This window comes from Aspergillus undulatus (genome assembly GCF_047715775.1).
Source record: "Aspergillus undulatus strain CBS 261.88 unplaced genomic scaffold BDV17scaffold_76, whole genome shotgun sequence".
NCBI lineage: Eukaryota > Fungi > Ascomycota > Eurotiomycetes > Eurotiales > Aspergillaceae > Aspergillus > Aspergillus undulatus.
In genome coordinates this window covers 55,276-78,851 of record NW_027396680.1, presented here as the reverse complement: position 1 = coordinate 78,851, position 23,576 = coordinate 55,276, and the positions used below count along the sequence as shown (strand labels likewise).

The window sequence follows — 23,576 nt, the reverse complement described above, 5'->3', positions numbered from 1 at the left end:
AATCTTTACGTAGAACGGTATAATAGTGCCCAAGACTTGTGCGTAATGAGTTCACTTGCACGCATATAAAGAGCGCCAAATGGAGAGCTGAATATAGACAAGCAAGACGCAGCGGGCTCCAAATCAAATCAACACCACGCACACCATCGCCCAGATCAAGTCATCAGCTCCGGAGTGAACCAATTCCATGAAGCCCAAACTTGATTCTTTATGTCATAAGGTTGATATTTTGTTGATTGAATTTTGCTTTGTTTTGCCTGCCTTGTTCATTCTGCCGTAACAGCCTAATACCCATAGCAAAAAATATCATATCATGACAGACGCTCACGCCCGCTTGTTCAATTCAACTTGTTTTTAAGTTGTTGTTTGTTTATTCAACAGTGTTCTCGAAGTTCTCGCCCTCCACGAGATCAGGGATATCATCCTCGTCGTCGTCCTTCTTGTCGCCGCCCTGGGCCTTCTGCATGTTCTGGTAGCTCTCGGCGAGCTTGCGGAGGGAGGCGAGGCTATCGGGGCCCAGCTGGTTCAGGATGCCGGGGACCAGCTCGGTGAGTTCCTTCTCTTCGCCGTTGCCGTAGAGGGCGAAGGTGTTGGAGGGGACAGAGGCGTGGACTGCACACGAACATGAATATTAGCCGCCGGCCGGAGGCAAACTGTGAAATTTGATGGAAACGGAATGGTAGGTAGGCATACCCTTGGGAGCAGCAAAGTGGATGACGTTGCCATCCTCCTTGAACATGTTGACCTCCTCGATGGCCTGGATGGGCTGGACATTCATCTTCTTGAGGGTGGCCTGGAGCTTCTTGTCGTCGGCGCCGGAGGACTTGTGGACCTTCTTGACCTTGCGGCGGGGGGTACCCTTTCCACTGCTTCGTATCAGTATCTCATTTCTCCTGTCTGTTCTTTCATTCGACTGGTCGGGGATTTCGAGGGGATCGACGGGTTGAATGGGGAATCGGAGCTAAAGATGTACATACCCTGTAAACGAGTTAGCGGGTTATTCTCAGCAAAGTAACGATAGCGATCCAGATGAATGCGAAATTCAAAGCGGCGCGGTGCGGTGCAATTAGTTCCAATCATATTCCCTCAATCCAATCCGATCCAATCCCAGTCCAGTCCAGCCCTCAAACGAGGGCAAATTCGTATAAAACACGTTCCATCATCTGCTCATTTTCCAATTCAAGTCGAATTTCCAAAATAAGCGCGCAGAAAACGAACCGCACCGCACCGCACAATGCCAATCGAGGAAGAGAAAAAATCACGTACCAATCCGGACGGACGCCTGCATTCTAGCCAACTTTGCCTGATCCATTTTGACGGTGGTTTTGATTGTGAACCTGTAGAGCCGCGAGAACGTCAACGAAGTGTGCCAATAATCGAGTGAAGAGTGAGGTCGGAATCGATTGTGTGCTGTGTGCTGTGCCAAGACTCGGAATTTCACGACGTCAGACGATCGCGGTGCGCTTGTCGCGAGTCGCGGGGGGATAGATGGAAATTCGAGCTGGTGGCGATGGATTGAGACAAAGAATACAGGGTGGTTTACCTTCGGGTGAGGGGTTGAGGGGTGGGAGAGTGGTGAGAGGACGAGGATGGAAGCTCAAGGTGGTGTCAGGTTGGGAAGTTGCATTGCAGTTTGTGTGGGGAGAACCAGAGCGAAGAATGGCGAAAGCGGGCCGCATCTCGCTACAGAACGGCGGCTTAAGTCGATGAGCACGACTTGACTACATTTGTTACTACATTGCTTATTTTACGGTATAACGGCATTCTCTACAGTATATTCTGTGTTGAAGCAATATCGGCGTTGAAGTTGTCGTGATTGTGTGGACTGTGCTGGAGGAGGCTCCTCGGCTAAACCCTAACCATTCAGGCATCAATCCGCCGGTCTACTACTAGTAATACTGAACTTCTTGCAGAAGGCTGATAGAATTCATACGATGGAGACGCGAGACCACCAATACCGTTCGAATCCTGATAGGACTTAATATGATAGCATAGCTAATCTATATATGAACCTGTCTATCATGACCCGACTGCTGAACGCCTAGATATTCAGGCACCAAGGCATAAATAGGAACGATCCAGACTGAACTTTACCCAATCAAGTAATCAACTTATTTCCCCGACCAGAAGTATACAGTAGACAATATGGATCAATGTGCTCTCTACCAGAAAACTCAGTCATGGAGAATCTCAGATCACTAGTTCAAGTACCGGGAAGCCTATCAAAGCACATTCCCGACCACCGGTGAGATTCTAGAAGACTGCCTGCCTGTATAACGGCAGTCGTGACCTGCATTTCCTCCAGGCTGAACCCCGCCCCGTCACCAACATATGTCATCATCATCCAGCAATCTTCACTCAGTAAACAAACCATCCCTACTCAAGACTAGTCCAGAAATTAACCCACAAAAAGACCAAGCTTAACACCAGTCATAACTACAAACCATCAAGATGCGGTTCCTGTGTTTACACGGCGGGAGCACAAGCGCCGAAGTACGTACATCTCACCTGCACTTGGCCCCGACATACCTAACCATCTTTTTGCGAGAAGGAATCGATATACTAACGTATCTCCAGATATTCGAAATCCAATCCGGTAAGGCTAACCTATCGGACAACTAATGTCTGCAAACATAGGACCATCCAACTGACAGTGTTCAGGCGGCCTAACCCAACCCCTCGAATCCCTCGGCCACAAATTCCACTTCATAAACGGCCGTCTCGAATCCGACTGCGAACCCGGTATGGAGCGTACACACCTCCCCAATCGCAACTTCCACTCCTCCATACTAACAAGCCATCCAGAGCTACGGGGTATCATCTCACCCCCCTTCCACAACCACTACCCGCGGGGCATAGAACCAGGATCCTCCCTAAAGTATGCAATCGAGTATACATTGCGCATGATCGCGCGAGAAGGGCCATTCGACGCCGTAATGGGGTTTTCGCAGGGCGCGGCGCTGGCTTACTCACTGTTGGAGCATCACGCGCAGACGAAGGGTGATGATGCGCCGCCGCTGTTTAAGGCTGCTGTGTTTATTTGTGCGCCGGTTCCGTATGATCTTTCTGGGCGGGAGAGAGAGGCGAAGGCGGAGACGGAGACGGCTACTTCACCTGGGCCTGGGGACGGGGGGTACATTGTGACGATCCCGACGGCGCATATTGTTGGCAGGCAGGACGCATTGTATGAGCAGGGGGTGAGGTTATATGGCATGTGTGAGCCGCGCAATGCGGAGCTTTATGATCATGGTGGGAAGCATTCGATTCCGTTTGATAGGGAGAGGAATAATGCTATGGTGGCGGTTATTAAGAGGGCTATTGAGCGGGCGGAGCGAGGGGGTGGTAATTAATCATTGCAATTGGGTGATATCCTTGGGAGTTAGATATAAGCCTTAGTCTACTTTGGGGTTTCGTTTGTCTAGATTGTTCATGCATTCATGTTCATGTCTGTGATTGGACGGACGGGGCCCTGTCTCGCTCACGATCTCGCCCTTGTAGAGAAATCGCTAGGAAGAGAAATAGTAAGCCGATGATAACGCTAGACGAAACCGATAGGGGCATCCATCGTCCTGGAGAAGGGGAAATAGAAACGTCGTCAAGTCATAAGTTGCCGCCGTTCTCTGCGGGGATCGTCTTATGCAAGAAAGCCTCCAAGTCTTCGATTTCCTCGGGATCCGCAGAGTGAGGAAGACCACTAGACAAGTCATTAGCAACCCAGCGCCCCCATAGAAGGGATAGAGAACAGGCACAACATACGCATAAGACTTAAACGTCACATCCACCAACCCCAACTCCTTCGCAAGATCGGCGGACCGCTTGCCAAAGTCATGCGGCACAATCTCATCCGCCGTCCCATGTGCCAGGAAAAAAGGCGTCTTCTTATTCGGCCAGTTCTCAGGAATGAAGTTCTTGATCCGGTCGCTTAGGAGCATGTAGCACGAGAGACCGAAAACACCACCGAGTTTCTCAGCCCCTGTTATGCCCGAGAACACGGACATCGCGCCGCCTTGTGAGAAGCCGCCGAGCACGATTCGGGAGGGTTTGATGCCTTGGTCGATTTGCTCTTTGATTAGGGTGTTGAAGTAGTCCCGCGATTTGAGGATCCCGGGTTCATCTTGCGTTTTGACGGCTTCTTGAAAGTCGAGCTGTGGGTTGATTGAATTGGGGTTTAGTTGTTGGTCGTGATGGGGAGGGAGTATTCGAGCGAGGAGGAGCGAGAGAAAAGACTCACGTCACGACCGAGCTTGGTGATGTCGTACCAGCCAGGCATTGACATTCCGAAGTTCTAAATCAGCAACACAGATATGTCAGCATTTTCCCAGCCCAATGCCCAAATAACTATATATCTATCGATCCCCAAGCAGAGACAAACATACCACAGTAATCGGGATAGCAGGCGCATTCGGGAAGATAAACGTCACTTCTTCGAACAAGCCCCGTCGGCGCCAGTTGTGAGCGAGGGACACCCTATTGAAATCGCATTAGCGACCCATCCCGCAAACTCAATCCGATGAATATTCGTCAAAGACTCAACATACCATCCTGCACCGCTACGCGGAAGAAAACAATCATTAGCCAGTCGATCAACACGTTTCGGGGCAGAGAGTGTAAGCTAACCTGTCGCCCAAGCCGTGAGCCATTATCACTGTCGCAGTGTGCTTCCCCAGAGCGGGGACGATAAAGGGACCACGAGCAGCCATTTTGTGCGTTGTTGCACTGGTTTGAGGAGTGAGATGAATTGGATGGCAGGCTGAGATAGGCAAACCCCCCACATTCTGCCGCTAGACCGAGGTTGGGTGGTTTCACCGCCTAGAGGGTTTACCTATTGGGGGCGTCAACTACGAAATTCGGCACATTCGAAATCATCATATACCTTTATATTAACATTATTATTCAAGGGGTTCGATAAATTATACAGTGAGCTGACGCAACTCCTTCCTCAGCGTATCAACAACAACCTGCACCGTCCCATCCTCGACAACACCAGGCTGCCAACTAGCGCTCAACGCCAAACACCCATCGGGCCCAGTGATGGCCGAGAATTCAATAGCAGCACCAGTGACACTAGCAGACTGACTGAAAATGACTCTCCCCAGCTGCGGGACCGATTCATCACCAACATTCTCCGCCTTCACCACACCCAGGCTCGACAGCTCAAACGTCGCCGCTCTCTCCTTTCCAATCTTAGACTCGCATAGTCCCTTGCGGTAATCCTTGACGAACTTGAAGAGTCCAACGGAGGTGTCTTTGCTCTCCTTGGCAAGTTCCTTCTTGAGTAATTTTCGTGCTCGCTTTGCTTCGGCCCAGGGGAAGTCTTTGGATGTGACTGCCTTGCGGGAAAAGATCTCGGGATGTTCCTGTACGAAAACGCCCATTGATTCGTCCGTGACCGTATCTGGAAGCCAGGGGCGCTGCGTGATCGGTACGCTCCCAGCAACGCGGGTATACTTCTCTGGTATATGCGCGAAGAGGGACCGCGCGATGGCCGTTTCAACGGCACAAGTGACCGTCGTGTCGTGGTCACGGCAGACCTTGACTAGAGTTGAGGTCTGGGCCGCTGATAGGGTAAGAAAGCGGACATGTGTCTTTAGCGGGAGCTGGAATGGTCCGCCGGCCCAGAGTTTCGAGTCTGGTTTGTTGTAGACCAGTTCTTTCCACAGGGTTTTGAAGAGGTATGGGATTGAGATGGGGAGGGGGTGGACCACTTCGAGGTTCGGTAAGAGGGGCGTTTTCGGTGAGGTAACTACTTGCTTCGCTTCCTCTGGCTGTAGAGACGCAGCTCCGCGTAAGGCCTGGAGCAAGGTCCGGTGGAATGCCTTTCCCGATGTTCCGTCGCCGAGTGCATGATGGTATACAAAGACAGCACTGAAGTTCCTGCTTGATTCGTCGTCCGCCAAAACTAGAAGTCGCCAGTAAGGTTCTGGCACTGTAAAGCCAGAGTCATGCTGCGTCTCAATCAAGGTTTGAAGTTCACTGTCATGCTCATCCAGCGTCAGACTCTGCGCGGGCTTCTGAAATGCAATCGGTTGCGCAAGGTCGATCTCAGGCAACCGCACCCAGTACGGCTCCTCCGTGTCTTCCCCTAGCGGAATCGCCGAGAGGATGGGATGTTGACCGATCAGCGTCTCAACAGCCTTGTATACGTAGTCCTTGAGCGGGAGACTGTATGATTCAGGTAGACTGTAGTTGGCCGTGAGACAAACATTCATGTAAAAGCGCAGGGGATGCCGCGCGGTGGAGTACTTCTCCGAGAGACCTGGATCTGTCAATTGAGCCACCGTTTGTTGAGTCAATTGCGCACTCACCGACATCCCGCAGCCTCTCGAATTTGACCGTCGCCGTGGCCATGATTGCGGCCACTGAAACCAGGAATTAGGCAGCTACTTTCAGGCTAGGAGAAGAAAGGTTGGAGAACAATATGAAGCCGGCGACATTATGGATGGACTGATAACCACGTGACCTGTCATATTCGGGGTTCTTGGCCAATCAGAGGGCGCGTCTATAAATTGAAATTTGATGACAATAGCTGTCTAGTTTCAAGATATAGAGAAAGAGATGTGATATAACTTGAGGGAAACGAGAGCCTCACCAAATTTCAACCGAGTTGAGATAGACAGCATCGGCTCAAAATCATGCAATTCGCTGTTTCTGCTAGGCGCCAAGAGCACTACGCACCACTCTCTCTAGCCTTTGAGTCGAGTATCTCGATTCAAGCAATTCAAGTACTGAAGGAGTCCTTGGCGGCCTGCTTAAAGTGAATTTACTAAGGCAACTACAAGACCACCCGTGTCAGTAAAACCCAAACCATCCCAAGTAATCTGCACAACGGCAGCGCCAATCGAGTCAGCAGGACCAGAGTCCGCGCCAGTAGTATCGCTATCAGACTCAGAGCCATACCCATGGCCGTGCCCATGTCCGTGGTTATCGTCATGGCCCGTCTCATCACACTGCAAATAGCCGTCCGCAGTCGACATGTTCGCGCTACGATGCGTCGCAAGGCCAGTAAAGGGAATTGCGGTAACACTAGTATCATTCTTGCAAATGGATGAGAGAAAGAGGGACAGGTCAGCTGACAAGTTGAAGGTCGGTACACAATACACGACCATAATCGGGTGAGGTGTTACAGAGAAGACAAGGATGTACCGCATACAATCGCCCGCTGGGATACCCGTTCGGCTGCACCCCCAGGTTACATTCGATTCATCTTCCACCCCTCTTCCGAGAAGAGGCTCCGAGATCAGATTACCAGCAAGACAGAACGCGCCCTGCCTGCCCATCGACGCGGAAGGTCTGTTATAGTTCGTTGACGGGTTCGTGCCGAGCGCGCGAAGGAACTGCATTGCTCTTTCATCGTGGCCCATTTCCAGTGCCATGGGGAAGCTGGGTGATAAGAGGGGGATTAGGGTGCATTTGATGGGTTCAAAAGCCGCCGCAGGGGAAAGCAAGTTGGTTGATTTTGTTGTCTCCGCGGGCGCCGGGAGGGGGGGAGGTTAGATCAGGTCAAAATGGGCGGCGTGTAGAGGCGCGAAGAGTGGGAGGAGGAGAATAGAGAGGTTCATGGTGGTGCCTTGGGGAAGAGAATAAGTGGAAGAGAGGGGACGATCGGTAGAGGCGAGGAAAGCTATGAGAGGAAGACCGCCGGAGGAGTAGGTAACATATCCAGGTCGCATAAGGAGTGCACTTCAGGCAGGCATACTTTGCTGGTCTTAAAGTTGGATATGTGAATCATGGACATGAGTCTGGAGATCGATTAGCACAACAAACGTTCTAGATAGACATGCATAATCTAAAGCTTACTGACAGTCTGACTGATCCTCCTATTACTCTGTCGATGCTGCGAATCTGCCGCATGGGCATGGAAACTCAGGAGGCTTGGACAAACCAGACATGGATGCACTGAGCCCTAACTCTCAAAGTTCACGGCTTTTTCACAGGAAACTGTGGCAACTCCAAACAACAAGCTCATGGATTCATCAACTACTAGCTCCGTCTCATGGACAATTAGATATTAACAAAGATACAGCAGGAGTAACGATGCATCTGACTAGAGACTGAAGCAATACATCTCCAGGTCCCCATCCTGGGCTCATATTAAGAATACCTCAATTAAACTAACACCCCGGGCTTCTTCGTCTTATCTTTACCAGCATCGCGCGAGGAAGCCCACTGGAGTAAACAACAAACAAAGCCCCCAATGAACGTACCAAATACACCTCCCAGAATAGTTGCAAGGGAAAAAATGCCCCACTGCTCGTAACCTATAGTCCAGACAGTCAAACTGCTGTAAAAATGTTAGCCGGAACAACAAAAGAAGAAGCCTCCGATTCTCGACTCACAGGATACCCGCCTGCCCCAAAATGCAAAACATCATCGCAATCTTCACTGGAGGGTTAAAATGTTTCCTCGGAGGAGACTTGCTATCGGCTTTTGAATGAGCTGTTTTAGCTGGACTCTTGTCATTGTTGGGAGTCGCGAATGCGTCTGTCTTTGCGTCAGGCCCTTTTTCGATGCGGGAGAGTTCAGACGGTTTTTCGGAGACAGTGGCAGTGACTAATTGACGCTTGGCATGGGTTTCCCTCAAATGCTTTTCCATGTGACATTCATACATTTCTAGACAGTTATAGGTCGCGGAAAGGAAGACCAGGAGGAAGTAGGTGCCGAGGACGGCAGGAGTGGACGAGGTGACCCATTTTGAAAAGGACTTGGAGAAAGAGATAAAAGTGTCCCAGAAATGAAAGAGTCCTGTGAAAGAAACTTCTGCGAGAGAAACGGGCATACTGTGTGAGTAAATTGTTTCAGGAAAGGGTCAGGTTGAGGATGTTGTAGCTGGAGGGATGTGCGAGAAGGTGAGAGAGATGGAGATGGAGGGAGCGTGGATTCCAGCTTTTTATAGTCGAACCGAGCTCAATGGCCTTCTGCATAATTGAGATGTGGCACAGATATATCCTTAATAATTCACTGGAGAGGTTTCTTGATTCGATCCCCCTTCAGCTGTCTTCAATATTAGTATGAATGACCGGATTTAGTAAGACCATGGAACCATTCACAAGAACCATTCACAGTAGACATGAACGTATAAGTATCAAAATATAGTCAATAATGTTTCGAGACCATCCTACTCCTAATAGAGATGTCAGGTAGCTGGAGGCAGTATTGTTTCTGGCTAAGAGGTATGAAGACTGTACTCAGGCGGCAGCTATTGAAGGCCCCAGCTTGAAAGCAATCGCCAAGGTAAACCACAAAACGCATCCGCCAAACGTAACGAGTAATAGGCGAGATGGCCTTAATTATAGACAGATCTCCATGCCTGGTGGAGATCCTGTACTGCAGGGCTGCCTCTCTCAGAAGTAGTACAGAAAAAAGTACGAAGATAAGACTGGATTGACCACAGCCAGCCCTAACTACTCAAGGCGCTCTATGCATCAGAAAACCCGGCAAATATTTCTATAAGGGACTGGAAAGCATTTCAACAAGAAAATTCATTCATTAAGACATTAGTAGAGAAAATAGTAGAAATCGAGTTCAAAATTCTGACATTATATCTCCTCCTCCAAATCCACTCATTGATCAACCAACCGAGTCAAATCATTATCCTGCGTTGTTTTCTTACTCTCCTTTGCCTCCCTCATCATGCACGGGCTAAGATTAATCATAAATGGACTTGAAAACGCAGTCCGAAAACGCACAAGACAGGGTCACCAACGGCATACCTAGCGAGGGTAGATCAGAAGTATCCCACTCTTAGCATCACGAAAGACAAGAGTCTAGATAGAACAAGGTCAGCGAGAACGAGCAAAATGGAAGATTCCCAACTTACAAACCATAGACCAGTATTAAGTTCGAGCGAGTCCAGATTTCTGCAAAGTTAAAATAAACGTTTTGCCACTCAGTTCCTGACTTTTCAGAAAAGTAGTCCTTCAAGGCAAGGCACAGGCGATTCACAACGAATACAAGAAAATACAAAGAGGCAGGCCTTGCCGTAGAAGGTGTCGATGGGTCCAATTTTCGGGCGGCGAGAGAAGTGTGATCCAGAAGGAAGACATTTTGGATAGATTAGATATGCTTTGCCGATATTCGATTTGGAAGAGAGGGTTGAGAAGTTGAGATGTAGCGATGAGAGACTTGGATATACCTGGATATATCTAAGGAGCGACGAATCCAGCTTTATATAGCCCACCGAGACTCCATGGTCTGTTGCCTAATGTGAAGTGATAGGAGTTGAACTTCACTTTACCAACTATCAGTATTGGTTATTGACCTCGTGGCTCGTTGTCTTTCCTGATTAATCCTGTTTCCATGATGTTTCGAGACTCATATAGAGTGAATGAATTCAACACTAGCGCAAAACAGTTCGCAGCTAAAATTCACAGCGAACATCAAACTACGTGAAAAAAAGCTAATGGGATGCTGAGACTGCTCTACCCCAAGGTCTACTGGGTAGGTGTAGGAGCTGCCATTGGGACCGCGGCACTGGTTAGCCTTATCAATACTTTCACTACTGGTTCAGAGTATTGTCGTTGTGGAGGTTGAGGTCTTTTCTAGCCATGGGGTCACACCGATTGCTCGAATGCTGAGATTGTTGTTGATATCCTAGTAACTTATTATTTTGTTGCGGTGATACTCCAAGACAAACTATTCCTCAGACAAAACAGTCTTTCTTGACATGATTGCATCTAATTAGTTCAAAACTCAGTCCCCTGTTCCTGACAAACAACTGGACTCTTGATCCAAGAATCATACAACAAAAACGCCCAAAGAAAGCCCCAGCAAGCATAGAGCAAGCATACCATACCCTCATCATCTCAAGAGCCCACGAAAACTCTTAGCGAAGATTGCAGAGATCTGATTCAAACCTAGACTCGACTTACAAAACAGTCGATAGCGCCGTGATATAAACGAAGATAAATACCATGGACAGATGCACCAAAGCCCTCCGCCGGGGAGCCTTATTCCGGGGCTAGTTTCTCTCCATGTACGACTTTAAGGGGAAGGGGTCGCGGGAGATTGTGGCGATGGTGACTGGGAAAATGCACATGTGGGTGTAAGGCGTCCATTCCGGGTAGCAGATCGAGAGGGTGAGAGGATAGCTGCATAAGAGAGACATTCTTGAATTAGTGGCAGGATATTCATAGAGGAGCTATCTCAATTATGCCTTATTTGGTCACTCAGGGGTTGTAGAGAGTAGATGATCAGACGTGGCGCGTGAGGGAGGGAGTAAGAGTAACGGAGAATGGGAAGAAGAGGCTCCAGTGCATATGCTTGGTAGCAATAAATGAAGATTCCTTGACACCTGTCACTCAGTGGCAATCAGATTTTAGCACCGTTCAAAAACAAATTTTCTACCAAACAGAACACAGCTTGTCATTGATCTGCTGCTAAAGCCAGGCACCTGCACAGCCCGACAACGGGGCCAAAAACACGCACCTCCTATACATCAGGGTGTTATTACAAGAAGCCGCACAAGTAGCCACTGGGGCTTAGGGTCTGCCTGCACCTTCATTTCTTGCTGGTGGGCCATAATAAGCCTGGACAAAAAGTAAAGAGCAAGCTTGCGCCATTGGAGTTGGCAAGTTGGTTGTATGAAAAATCTGGTTCAACGTGGCGTTGATGAGGCTAGGGCTCCGGAGACACAACTGACCTCTTGCAATTAATTAGCCAGACCAATGCGAGAGTTTGAGTCCAACACGGAAGTCAAGAAAATGTATTGAACGTGGCTTGATTTGGAGGTGAGCTGTCAAGTACTTTCTGCCCTAAGTCCAGGCATTCTATGAGGTTCGAAGCAATCCGAAAGGCTATCTAGAAAAGCCTTACTATGCAGCGCATTTCAATACAGAGTAGTATATAATTCGTGGTTTCCATCCTGACTCTGAGTAAGTCACTGTACAGTATCCAAAGCCATCTCAAGCCTTCTCCTCCGCGACCTTCTGTCTCTCCGCAAACATGCGCTCCTGCCTCTCAATCAGGTCTTTCACCACAGGCCTCTCGTTCATCCTCTCCAACCACCCCTTAACACGCGGGAACTCATTAATATCAAAGCCTTCTTCGACGATATTCGTCCGCACCGTATTCTGCCACGCCACAAACGCCAAATCCGCATACGACAGCTTCCCACCAACAAGCCAATCCCTCGCCTCCAACCACCGCTCCAGCACACCAGACACCCTCTTGATCTCGTTAACATATCGATCGATTGCGCTCTGCACACGCTCGGCGTGGTACTTTTTGAACCACATCGCTTGCCCATAGTACGGCCCCTGCCCCGTCGCCTGGAAATAAGCCCACTGGCGCGCGAGATGGGCGTCGGACGAACCCGCAGGAAAACTAAGGGTGTGGTCCTTATCATAAGTCTCGAGGAGATACTCAATGATGGCTCCGGACTCCCAGAGCGTAAGACCCGTGTTTGGGTCGTGGATGGCGGGAACGCGGCCGTTGGGATTTATGGCTTCGTAGGGCGGCTTTTTGAGGTCGCTGAATTCGATGGGGATCATTTCGGTGGGGAGGTTTAGTTCGCCCAATATGATGGAGATCTTGAAGGGGTTCGGGCCGAATGAGGCGCCGTAGACCTTGATGGGTTGGAGTTGGGTTCTTTCGGTCATGGCGGTGGAGGTATATATAAATGTTCTGGCTAAGATTTGGAATAGTATTGAGAATGGACGCGAAGATGAGATTGGAATTGCTTCTGCTCCTCTATCCAACAGCGAGGCAGGATCTAGTTATTTATTTCTTCCAGTCTGCTTTCTGTATACTAGACAGTCGATGATTATTAGCGCCGACTGCCCGAGATTACCAATCCTCTTTGGTTTCCCATATTACCAATTGTCGGGTTTTGTAATAGATAGCAGAAAGCAACTGGAAGAAGTTCGCAGAAGCTCTCGGTTTAGGGCTAATTTTCCTCCCGCTCTTAAAGGCGCCGCGGAATAGGCGTTTCCGAGTCCTAGATCTGGAATTATACTACGCTACTAGGCTGGTGCACAGCTGCTCAGTCATTAAACTGACTCTTTGGTTTATGAGTACACAGGTCACGTCACCTTTTGCATGGGGTCATCTGACCCCTACCCCCAACAAAATTTATATTTCCCCCAAGGGCAGCCATTTTGGGTGGTAATACGGGTAACCGTAAGCAATTGAAAGGGGTGGGGTGACCTGGATTTTTTTTGAAATTTGCGGATCATGTGATTTATTTTTGGAGTCGCTCGAGTATTACTAATCTGTTTGGGTTATCCCATTAAAATCATGGGATCGGCTGACCTGTAACCACGGTTTGTGACGTGCATATGGGGAACGACGAGCCGATGCCTGAAGAATCCACAGCAGGGCTTGTTCCTTCGCTATCCCCCGTCCCGGGAATGACATTGCTGTCATGGATTCTGTGACCAAGATTGTGCAAGACGGGTTTTATATCCCAGACTCGGATATCGGAACCCAATTCCAACAACTACATCAAATGAAAATCACGACTTGATTCAGAAGAATGCATACTCTTTTGCCTTGCCTGCTCTATTGGCAAAAAATGTATACTACAGTCCAGATAATCCGAATAGCAACGATACTGACCAACCGCTCAGAACGTCCGTTCTCTACTCAACGATCTTTTCCCCAGGTGCACCCTTGGCATCTGCAAAGTACTAGAGTCCGACTCTGGCATCGCTTTCCGTGCTGTCAATCCCAGGGTGACGAGGAGGCACACTGTCTTAGTTTACCTGTGTCCTCCTGGATCTCGGATCACCTACTACAGACATTCGCATCAGCTTGGCGGCAGCACGACCGCATACTCCGAGCTGGCAAGGAATGGTTTCTTACGTTTCCCGACTGAAGCAAGATCGGGTTGTGAGAGTGTATCCATCGAGGTGCTCGAAGGTAGGCTGTACGTGTAGCAGTGTGACTCTTCCGTTGCAAAGCCGCTAACACAACCAGGACTTTTGTGCTTCATAGTCAAAACATCCGGGGCACGCTCTCTGGTTTGTCCCGCACTTTATCCCCTTGCAATGAACAGATTTAGCATATAGATTGCCTCTACTTCTCAAAAACAGAAGGCACACTGCAATGCTCAATAACCGCATCCTGGATCGCCGGCCACCTCTCGAGGCGCAATATGAAGTTTACGGGAATAGAAGACACCATCGCCCTAGTGCACAAACCGGCTCGGTTTGTCGATACGTGCTTTGGCCGCTTGCTGCATAACCATTCAAGGCTTACCACTGAATAGCTGCATTCGGGAACAGAGGCCACCCACCATTATCTGAAGGGCAGTTGTGAGCCCTTGGTCGGTGTAATAAAGCCGCTGGCCTGCTAACTACCTTGCGGCTTTCAGCTCATACATCGATACCGCGGGGTTGTAAAGGAGTGGCAGAGAGGATGAACTCTGTCGTGCAGATATCTGATATCCAAAAAGGCTAAGTAGGTAGTGTGAGGATCTAACTACTGATCAAGGAACCAAAGCTAACAGTACGTAGCATTAGCCACCGGAGCCCTAATTACACCCTCATCCAACAACGTCTCGAAAGACCAATAATCCCTCTGCATACCCTGACCATCAACAAGCGCACTAGAATTATGCTTGATATTCCAGAATGCGCCACCGGCGACATACTTACCCCAGGCGAACCTCTGCGTCTCAAACAGATTCCTGCGGTTGTCAAAACTATTGCTGTAAAGCGTTTGCAGCGCCCACTCGCCCACAAAGACGGGAATTTTCCCGTCTCCTGGCAAGACAGACGCCTGCCCGCAGATTGCGCCGTTCGCCCATTGGGAATATACGCCCGAGGCAGCGAAGTAGTACACGTGCTGGTCGATGACGAGGTTCGTGCCGGATGGGAAATAGGGAGACCAGTGTTCCTCGGAGAGGAAGCAGTCCTGCAGCATGAGTGGGATGCGCTTGTCGACCTTCGCGATGCGCGAGAGGACGCCCTGCGTGTATTTCACGATGTAGGCGGTGCCGTTTGCGGTTAGGGTTTTGGGGGATGCGAAGGCGGATGGGTTATCCGAGGCCTCGTTGATGTGTGAGAGGGTGAAGGCCCAGGGGTATCCGGTTTGCACGAAAAAGGAGAGGATCTCGTCAACGGCGGCGTACGAGTACGCTAGGTTCGTGGAGTTGAAGAACCACCCGTCGTTGCCGACTTTCTCGCCGATGTCGAGCGAATTCACGCCGCCGGGGAGGGAGTGCAGTCCGACGACGATGCGCATGTTATAGTTCTCGATCGCGTAGAGGGCGATTGTGCGCAGGTACGACTTTTGATTACCGTGGTAGAGCGCCGACCCGGGAACCTTGATCCAGGCAGCGTAGGTGGTTGGGATGCGGAGGGTGTTGACACCTACCGCGGCGAGGCGGTCGATGTCGGATGTTGTGACGAATGTCGCGTAGCGTTCTTCGAGGACAGGACCGCAGTCGGAGCCTAGTGTCTCGCAGAAGGTCCATTCGTCTTCGGCGTCGGGGGCGTGCTGGTCCCACCAGTATTGGTTGAAGACTTTCTCTTGCTCGAGCCAGCCGCCGAGGTTGACGCCGTTGGCTTTGAATTTGGTCCAGTCGGTGAACTCGCCGTGTTTGGGGGTGGGCTTAGGTGTGGATGAGGGGGTGACTGCAGTGTTTGTCACGGTCGTGCTGGTGCCGGGGGCGTAGAGGGTGGTTGTTACAGGGCGTCCAGAGGTGTAGGTGGGCTTGACGGTGTACAGGTCGGTGTTGACTCCTGTGCCGACAGCAGAGCCACCGGCAACAGGGGCAGTCTCTGTGTCGCTGGGAGTGCTGGATGCGCCAGACGCAGCAGAGGGTCTACAGATGGGTTAGTGGATTGCATTTGCAATTATTTCGGAGTACTCACAGTTGAGTAGTAGTAGACTTGGTGTGGGCGTCGGTCTGAACACCCTTGTCGTTATCAGCCGGAGCAGAAACCGTCGACTGAGTCTGGACCGGCACTTCAGCGGTGATCGTAGCAGTGGAAATGGTCTTGGTGAAAGTAGAAGTAGAAGTGGCATAGACAGTAGTGTACAAACGAGTGGGGGCATCAGTGCATGTAACATAGATCGTCTTGTCAACAGTCACAACAGTGTTGTGCTCCAGCTCAACATCAACTACAATGGGGTGCTCGATGATGTTGAGGGAGAGGTGCAAGACCTCGCCTGTCCATAGCTCATTGGCACAGGTCTTGTCGGAGTGACGCGGAATCGCCCCAGCGGCTGCAAGGCCGATTGAGGCTGCCGCTACTCCCAGATTGAAACGCATGGCTAGCGGTAGTAAACGAACGACGTGGTAGGAAAGAACGAATGACAAGCGCTACGGGACTGTTACGTCTGGTGGGCGATTGGGTTGGATTTATACAAGGCCTTGGAAAACCCTGCGCACAGGCCGACTGAGCTGAGGGGCGTTCTGGCCAAAAAAAAAGCACTTCATCCCGAGAAATTGGAGACCGATGAGATGAGGTCAGGCCAGAATGCACTCCACCGGGGAGAATAATTGTGTGTTTTCTCGGCGCGCTGGTCCTGGTTTGAGGCCGAGTCATGGAATCCAATTGAGCCGGTAAAGCCGACAAAATGACCTCAGTACCAGCACTGGCAGGCCAAGCTCAGTTAGATCGGATGCAGAAACAAGGTCATTGATGAGATATGCTAACCATATCGAGCCTCATCGCCGTTTGCCACGTGGTGAAGAACTGGTCCCTGAACCTTAGAAGGGTTAAGCCCCGCCAACCATGGACGAATAGTGCTTACAAGCCTTGTTTAGAGCGAGCCTAACCAAGAAGGCACTTCCTGACTGCTCATGTTCTTCAAGCAGCCGTTCATCAAAAGTGTATCATTGATGGCTCAAGACTCAGCTACCGGCAGCCCTACTACTCAAACAAACACACTCTAATTGAAACTGATTGAAAACAAGGAACTATTTGCAGAGTTTGACAGTGCGACATTTGAAGACTGGCAGGAACAAGGTGGATCCTACCAGATTAGCGGGCCCAAATAGTGGCACAACTTTTCACGCTCAATCTCCCGGCTTTTCCGAGTGTCAGGGCCCTGAAGGCCGAAGCCCTAACATAGCCCAAACCACTCGGTAACCCGATCTTGAGTTGTCGAGATTCCCAGGAACCATTTGCCTTCCCAACAGTATGTTGAGTATATCTATACACTGCCTTGCATTAATCAGGGCAGTAGTATAGGGTCAATCTAGAGCAACACAACGACCACAGAAGAAGAACATTCTCTTGCAAGTTGAAATTCACCCCGCTTGTCCTATCACGGTGCCATGGGCACCATGGCCCGCTGCGATCTCGACCCTCGTGGACCAGCAAAGCCGTCATCGATTCATGATCATAGACCTTCAAACCTCAAAGTACACAAATGCCGATCGAATGATTGGATTTGCTACCCAACCACCAATAAAATGAAAAATCCTCACTTTCTCGGCCCCGCGAGCCCTAAGCCCGGCATTACCGCGGAAGACACTTTTGGAAGCCTAGACAGGGCATTTTATGTTGAGGTAAAGCCCTTGGCCCGGGACATTAACGGTATTCTACGTCAATGTAGTATATTATCCTTCCTAGTGGAGATCATGATTGATGGGAAGGTAGAAAGAGGCGAGCAGGCGCCAGAGCTCAGGTGTGGAGCATGAGATAAATAGTCTAGAGGTTACCCGGGCAAGGCGGAAACACCGAATGCTATAGATATCGTAGATTTGGTGAATGGTGAATAACCCGAAGTGTCTGTGAAAGCTCCAATAGAATACAGACCGAGGCCTTACCTACCTATCAACATAATTTGTAGGAAGGGCTCCAAAAGAGAAGGAGCCAGGGGGGAAGTCACAACAGTCGCTCCCTATAGTTGATTCTCTATCGGATTTCCAGTCAGCACCATACTCATTGATTCCATTACTTCGCTTTCGCCAGTATGAGATCAGCTATCTGCCATTAGCAGATATCGTGTATCTTCCGAACAGGGGAAATTTTCCTATCAGCCGACATAGTCTGGTGATCCAGCCAAGGTTCTGCTATCTGCGGGGCAGCTTCATCCCCTCACTAACCGGCTGTCCTGAGCTTTTACCGTGGGATTCCCGTTTAATATCCAGAACCGCCGTGAGAGATTTATAATTCAAGTTGCGCAATTATGGCAGACGCTGCGAGCATTTCGGGTGGGACTCTGAAACACGCATCAGTCGACCCGAAGCATGATAACAACTCCAGAGAGAGCAGTGACGGAGCCATTGCCGTTGGACAAGGGCATGTGGTCTACCGCGGGATCGACACGACAGGGCTCTTTTAGGGCACCGATGACACCTACGAACAAAAGGTGGCTATTATGAATGAAGCCTTGATTGATATCGGTATGGGCCCGTTCCAATGGAAGGTGTTCGCGTTGACTGGGCTGGGCTGGTTTATCGACAATGTATGTGTTTTCTGACCATCATAGCCCTCCTGGCTGATATGGATGTGAGCAGCTCTGGATGCAAGCTATTACGATCATCAGCCCAGCCGTGCAAGCTGAATTTTCCGTCGACCGGATTGCTTTCCTGACCGTAGCCAAGTACGCCGGTCTTGTGGTGGGCTCGAGTCTATGGCCGATGGCCGCCGATTTCATTGGTAGGCGCCTAGCGTTCAATGTCACCCTGCTACTATCCTCAGTAGCCGGGCTAGTCGGGGCTGGAAGTCCCAATTTCATCGCGATCTCCGTGTTTTGTGCATTTATCGGCGTAGGAACGGGTGGTAATCAACCGGTCGATAGCGCGATCTTCCTGGAGTTTATACCTGCGACGCATCAGTATCTGCTTACCATGCAGTCTGCGTTTTGGTCACTTGGGCAGGCGGTTGCTGCGCTGATTGCTTGGTTAGTGTCTCAATACGACCACTGATATAGAACCGTGTACTAAAGGAAGGCTAGGCCGTTGATGGCAAACTACACCTGCCCCTCCGACACTATGAATGGACAGTACTCATTCCAGGACAACCTGGGGTGGCGGTACTGCTACTGGACCTTTGGTGGCCTGACGCTAACCATGTTCCTTGCCCGACTGTTCTTCCGAATCTACGAAACACCCAAGTATCTCCTCGGTCGAGGGCTCGACAAGCAAGCCGTCGATGTCGTTTCAAAGGTTGCAGCGCGGGATAGCAAGGAGACGTGGCTCGCAATAGACCATTTCGACGCCATAGATGCCCAGATAGCACAATCGCAATCCTGCAGCAATCCAACTACAACCACCAAAACCATTTTCAACCGCACGATCAGCAAATTTACTCCAGCCAAGATCATTTTTCTCTTCTCGACACCGCGACTTGCATTATCAACTACCCTTCTACTCTTCCTCTGGTGCTCAATTGGCATGGCATACCCGCTTTATAATTCCTTTATCCCAATCTACCTATCCAACAAGGGCGTGCAATATGGCGCAACATCGACATCCCAAATATATCGCGACTACGCTGTTCAAGCTGTCTGCGGTATTCCTGCCTCTTTGCTGGGCGGGTTAGCTGTCGAGACCCGACATATAGGACGCAAGGGAACAGGGTCCTTAGCTTGCATATGCACAGGCCTATTTCTCTTTCTGTTCACGCGAGCAACCACAGATGCGTCAGTTTTAGGATTCACGTGCGCTATTGCCTTCTTTCAGAATCTTGTATATGGGCTGCTTTACTCTTATACGCCTGAGTTGTTCCCTGCACCTGTGAGGGGGACTGCGAACGGGATGGTGGCATTGTTTAATCGGTTATCCGGGCTGATGGCACCGATCATTGCAGCTTACGTGGGAATCGAGACAGACACGCCAATTTGGATCTCGGCTGCATTGTTTGTGGTTGCTGGTGTTGTGTTTCTGATTATGCCTGTTGAGACGAGGGGGAGGGCCGCTGCTTGATCCTGACGATATGTATGGACTTTGATATTGATGATTGTCCCGGTAGGCATAGAAGGCTGATTTCAGTTATCAGTGAGAGTAATGATATTCTTGAGCAGGCGTGAGCTTGGGCTGAGAATAATGCCTCAAAAAAAAAAGACTTAACCTTGCTTCATGGGTGCCTGGTGATAGAAGAGCAAGAGATATATAAACATCAAGAAGACGTCGCAAAATGGAAACTATAAGGGCAACAGCGAAATTCCAACACAGCGGCCTCCTTATACGAGTCACTTAATAGTAATAGGGGTGAATGCGCACTGCATATGATGGGATGTAGAGAACGTGGGTCCCATTCTGATGCAAAGATCGCCCGCCTTCACCCGAATACAAGCACTGGAGCAGAAGGTGCCATGTAGATCGATGACAATCCCCCGCTTCTCGTCTGTTATTCGCGCGAAGATACTCTCGAATGACCCATCGCGGCCCAAGGAACTGCTCTATCCCGCATCTGGAGGCTCTGTGACACTCTCCTGGCAGTTCCCCGCGCACAATTACTATGGGCAAGTATATCAGAGTCTATCCCGCGGTGACTTGTTAAGGCTCGGGGTATGGAGTGCATTGTAGATGTGCCGGACAAGCCAAGAAGACCACACCGGGCTCTCTCATGATGATCCTGGACTTCAATGCTCCTTCAACTTTTCGCCCCTTCAGCAGCATCAAGCCTTAGTTGAAAAAGATACATCACGCTTATCATTGCCGATATAGAGTCATGGACCCGTTTTTCTCCAGCCCGAACGCAGGCCAAGTCCCTTTGGACCGTAAGCCACTGGCCCACACTGCCTACTCCGTATAGTACCAGCAAAGTCAGGAGATTGTGGTAGAACGTGCAAATAATAGTATGAGCTTGTGGTCTTCAAGTTTTGCCCTCGCGCACATTCTCCCATCTCTCGTCTGTCAACCTATGCAGGGCAACATGTTCCTTCCCGCCGTGGCTCTGGCATTCCTGCCGCTTGTGTATGCCATTGCCTTCCCATCTTCAGCTCCGACACCGAACGCTATCATTTCCTATCCATCAACACAATCCCCGAAGCCGACACCGGGACCGAGTCTGAGACACAGGCCACGGCCACTCAATCGTCGCGAGGGGGACTATTCAACCATAAAATATGCCTGGGCCGTACCCGAAGCGTGCGGTTTTGAGAACGGACTCGTTGACGATGGTTAGTTATTCCGCTGCCCTATTCCATCCCGCCCCATTCCACCAGCTGGCCTTGTCTCGAGTCTGACCATTCGACGCCATCTCGCAGGCTACTACCAATGCGCAGAGTCCTCAACTTGCATGTCCCACCAACAAGACCTAAGCTACCCCGGAATGATCGGCTGCTGCTCCAGCACAAACTGCGACTTTATAACGTCGTGTGTTGACGCAAGCCGCATCTCGCAGTCGCCCTCGTTCACCGATACCCCGCAGCCCTTCACCTCCTACTGCACTCAGAGCTCGTGGCCGGCCTGCGCCACATATATCTACTCAGACATCAGCATCACCAACTTTGCGTGCGAGGAGTCTGCTGGCATCTGGGAGCTCTATACCCATGGCCTCAGTACGAGGAGTTCTGGCTCTGTTGTCGAGCGCAATGACATCTACCTGACGCCTGCTAATGCGGATATGATTAGCTCTTATGTCGATGCGTTCTCTACTGCCTCGGCTACGCCGGAGAGTACCCCGTCCTCGGACGCTGACTCTTCTTCGGAGAAGTCATCCTCGACTGGTGCAATAGCTGGCGGTGTTGTGGGTGGTGTAGCGGGTGTCGCTGCGATCGCTGCGGCGGGGTTCTTCCTACTAAAAAAGAGAAACACCAAACAGCCCGATGGGAACCCTGCCTTGGACGACCGCGGAGGTGAATACAAGGTTGTTCCGGAGCTCGTGCAGTCTGGCGCTATGCAGATGCCACCCGAAATGGAGTCCAGTGACCCCGTGCATAATCTGGCTGAGATTCAAGGTACTGCTGGGGCGTATGAGATGGATTCGACGCAGAATAGCGCTGAGGCTGGAAAGAAGAGTTTTTTTGCGGAGATGCCGGGGGATACGCATTTTAAGAGATAGGTCCTGGTCTGGTATGTGGGGCTTTGGCTTGTTATGACTTAATTTCTGTCATTTATTTTCCATTTTCCAGTACTAGAAAGTTTAATGAATGGTATACCCTCCACGGTCCGTGATTCTATAAGTCATCTTGATACTCCGCTCAAAGGCTAGTCCATCCGTCAAGAACAGAGTAATGCCGGAGAGGATGCTTCGTGAACGGCGGTACCATGCTGATATGCCGGGGGATGAATGTATTACATTCTTTGATAGGATGAAGAGGGAGCTGAGGAGGGTGATAACTAGTGTTTACCGATAGTATATACTATCCAGCTATATTATATCCATTTCCATATATCTACATGTTCGCCTACGCAACGAATGAAAGCAATGGATACACCTTAACACACTGGCCAAACGCCTGGACTACCAGTGCCGCAAATCGGGTAAGAGTAAATTTTTCACTTGGGGGTTGGGAACTGTAGCTACGTAACATACCATTTAGTGAGATTCTCAAGGAAAATCAGGAGATCGGACCAAATTTTGGCCCTTAGCCATTGTCGACCCCGACCATTAGCCCTGGGCTGTAAAGACTTTATATTTCTGCTATAAACCACTTCTCAACCAAACTGCTTGACCGGCGTAGTTCAAGGACACTTGGAAGCTAAAACCTCCCGAATCCCATCCGCAAACAACAAATGTGCATAACAAACATGCATCGCCGTCATCGGCCTCGAATACACCTGTCCGCCGTTGCGAGGGTTACTCCGAACATGGGAGTAAATAATCATGACCTGCTCTTGGTCACCGAGTGTAGGACCGGAAAATTGCCTAAATATTTCGAAACGATGAGATGCTGCGAGACTCCTGCCTCTAGTGCGGCCTGCGTATTCCACGAAAGACCGCTCTGGTCGGGCGTTCGAAGGATAGTTGTACTCAGAAATACAGACATTGGTGTCTACCAAGTAATATAGCCCGAACAAGCATGCGCCTAGTGGTGGGAGGCGCTCCTTGGACATGACGTTGGGGTGGGAGATATTACACGTATCTGGATTTGTGTCCGGATACGAATCTCCAGCTGCATCCAATTGCCACCTCCTCGTAAACACTGCCCAGGTCAATTCAGCTCCACCCCAAGTAGGTAAGTAAGAATGAATAATAAAAAAAGAGCATCCTACCCTCATGATCAATAATCCCCTGCACGCACGGCGCAATCCACCTCTCCGGACTAAACCCCCACCCGCCAAAAAAGCCCCTCGAGAACCTCGCCAAAATCTCCTCATCGCTGATTCCGCTCTTCAATTCTCGCGCCAGAATGCACAGGATATAGCTTTCCTCCTCTGTCGGGTTCGCTGCGGGGTCGATGAGCTGCATGCCCAACGACCGCGCGTGCCCGGGCTGGGCGCACCAGGTGAATTTCATTGACCGGCATGGGAATGCGAGGTAGGCAAGGTAGCTGAGTCCGAACCCGCCGCCGAGGGTGGAGAGGAGATAATAGGTATATCTGTATGTTGCCATGACACGGTGATTGTGCTGGCTCTGTTCGAGCAATGTGGGTGGCCAGGGATTACTTAAGAATAGTCTTCTGCGCCACGACCATGACCATGGTTATGCTTAAAGCTAACCAAGAACAAAGGTGACGTAGATAGTAAAACCCCTAAAATAGCTTCTCCGGTCACACATAAACCTCCA

General features: G+C 50.2%; 11 protein-coding genes across 11 annotated transcripts; 3 read left to right on the top strand and 8 right to left on the bottom strand.

Annotated features, from left to right (window-relative positions):
- Positions 1-370: 370 nt before the first annotated feature.
- On the bottom strand, positions 371-1,312 carry BDV17DRAFT_284998 (nascent polypeptide-associated complex subunit family protein; the record flags this gene model as incomplete). Its single annotated transcript, XM_073760630.1, has 4 exons — positions 371-612; positions 694-866; position 978; positions 1,267-1,312. The coding sequence occupies 4 exons, from the start codon at positions 1,310-1,312 to the stop codon at positions 371-373; spliced, it is 462 nt and encodes a 153-aa protein (XP_073610860.1).
- Positions 1,313-2,335: 1,023 nt separating this feature from the next.
- Positions 2,336-3,428, top strand: BDV17DRAFT_223586 (serine hydrolase FSH). Its single transcript, XM_073755647.1, has 3 exons — positions 2,336-2,493; positions 2,578-2,596; positions 2,662-3,428. Exons 1-3 carry the CDS (start codon positions 2,452-2,454, stop codon positions 3,348-3,350), a joined length of 750 nt encoding a protein of 249 aa, XP_073610859.1. The 5' UTR covers positions 2,336-2,451; the 3' UTR covers positions 3,351-3,428.
- Positions 3,377-4,789, bottom strand: BDV17DRAFT_275624 (palmitoyl-(protein) hydrolase). The gene is made up of 5 exons (XM_073759234.1): positions 4,618-4,789; positions 4,539-4,550; positions 4,377-4,467; positions 4,232-4,285; positions 3,377-4,145 (listed from the first exon to the last, which is right to left on the bottom strand). The coding sequence occupies exons 1-5, from the start codon at positions 4,698-4,700 to the stop codon at positions 3,507-3,509; spliced, it is 879 nt and encodes a 292-aa protein (XP_073610858.1). The 5' UTR covers positions 4,701-4,789; the 3' UTR covers positions 3,377-3,506.
- Positions 4,790-4,852: 63 nt separating this feature from the next.
- Positions 4,853-6,441, bottom strand: BDV17DRAFT_275617 (uncharacterized protein). Its single transcript, XM_073759233.1, has 2 exons — positions 6,306-6,441; positions 4,853-6,256 (listed from the first exon to the last, which is right to left on the bottom strand). Exons 1-2 carry the CDS (start codon positions 6,346-6,348, stop codon positions 4,911-4,913), a joined length of 1,389 nt encoding a protein of 462 aa, XP_073610857.1. The 5' UTR covers positions 6,349-6,441; the 3' UTR covers positions 4,853-4,910.
- A 308-nt stretch (positions 6,442-6,749) lies between these two features.
- BDV17DRAFT_295831 (putative GPI anchored protein) lies at positions 6,750-7,373 on the bottom strand (the record flags this gene model as incomplete). The annotated part of the gene is made up of 1 exon (XM_073763169.1): positions 6,750-7,373. One exon carries the CDS (start codon positions 7,371-7,373, stop codon positions 6,750-6,752), a length of 624 nt encoding a protein of 207 aa, XP_073610856.1.
- Positions 7,374-8,106: 733 nt separating this feature from the next.
- On the bottom strand, positions 8,107-8,776 carry BDV17DRAFT_295830 (uncharacterized protein; the record flags this gene model as incomplete). Its single annotated transcript, XM_073763168.1, has 2 exons — positions 8,107-8,281; positions 8,337-8,776. The coding sequence occupies 2 exons, from the start codon at positions 8,774-8,776 to the stop codon at positions 8,107-8,109; spliced, it is 615 nt and encodes a 204-aa protein (XP_073610855.1).
- A 2,857-nt stretch (positions 8,777-11,633) lies between these two features.
- On the bottom strand, positions 11,634-12,674 carry tpcF (glutathione S-transferase tpcF). Its single transcript, XM_073759232.1, has one exon. It carries the CDS (start codon positions 12,594-12,596, stop codon positions 11,901-11,903), a length of 696 nt encoding a protein of 231 aa, XP_073610854.1. The 5' UTR covers positions 12,597-12,674; the 3' UTR covers positions 11,634-11,900.
- A 1,765-nt stretch (positions 12,675-14,439) lies between these two features.
- Positions 14,440-16,216, bottom strand: BDV17DRAFT_284993 (glycoside hydrolase; the record flags this gene model as incomplete). The annotated part of the gene is made up of 2 exons (XM_073760629.1): positions 14,440-15,739; positions 15,816-16,216. 2 exons carry the CDS (start codon positions 16,214-16,216, stop codon positions 14,440-14,442), a joined length of 1,701 nt encoding a protein of 566 aa, XP_073610853.1.
- Positions 16,217-18,276: 2,060 nt separating this feature from the next.
- On the top strand, positions 18,277-20,032 carry BDV17DRAFT_301363 (MFS transporter; the record flags this gene model as incomplete). Its single annotated transcript, XM_073764241.1, has 3 exons — positions 18,277-18,363; positions 18,416-18,801; positions 18,856-20,032. 3 exons carry the CDS (start codon positions 18,277-18,279, stop codon positions 19,823-19,825), a joined length of 1,443 nt encoding a protein of 480 aa, XP_073610852.1. The 3' UTR covers positions 19,826-20,032.
- Positions 20,033-20,777: 745 nt separating this feature from the next.
- On the top strand, positions 20,778-21,908 carry BDV17DRAFT_295826 (uncharacterized protein; the record flags this gene model as incomplete). The annotated part of the gene is made up of 2 exons (XM_073763167.1): positions 20,778-21,024; positions 21,112-21,908. The coding sequence occupies 2 exons, from the start codon at positions 20,778-20,780 to the stop codon at positions 21,906-21,908; spliced, it is 1,044 nt and encodes a 347-aa protein (XP_073610851.1).
- A 517-nt stretch (positions 21,909-22,425) lies between these two features.
- BDV17DRAFT_301361 (uncharacterized protein) lies at positions 22,426-23,402 on the bottom strand (the record flags this gene model as incomplete). Its single annotated transcript, XM_073764240.1, has 2 exons — positions 22,426-22,992; positions 23,063-23,402. The coding sequence occupies 2 exons, from the start codon at positions 23,400-23,402 to the stop codon at positions 22,532-22,534; spliced, it is 801 nt and encodes a 266-aa protein (XP_073610850.1). The 3' UTR covers positions 22,426-22,531.
- Positions 23,403-23,576: the final 174 nt, after the last annotated feature.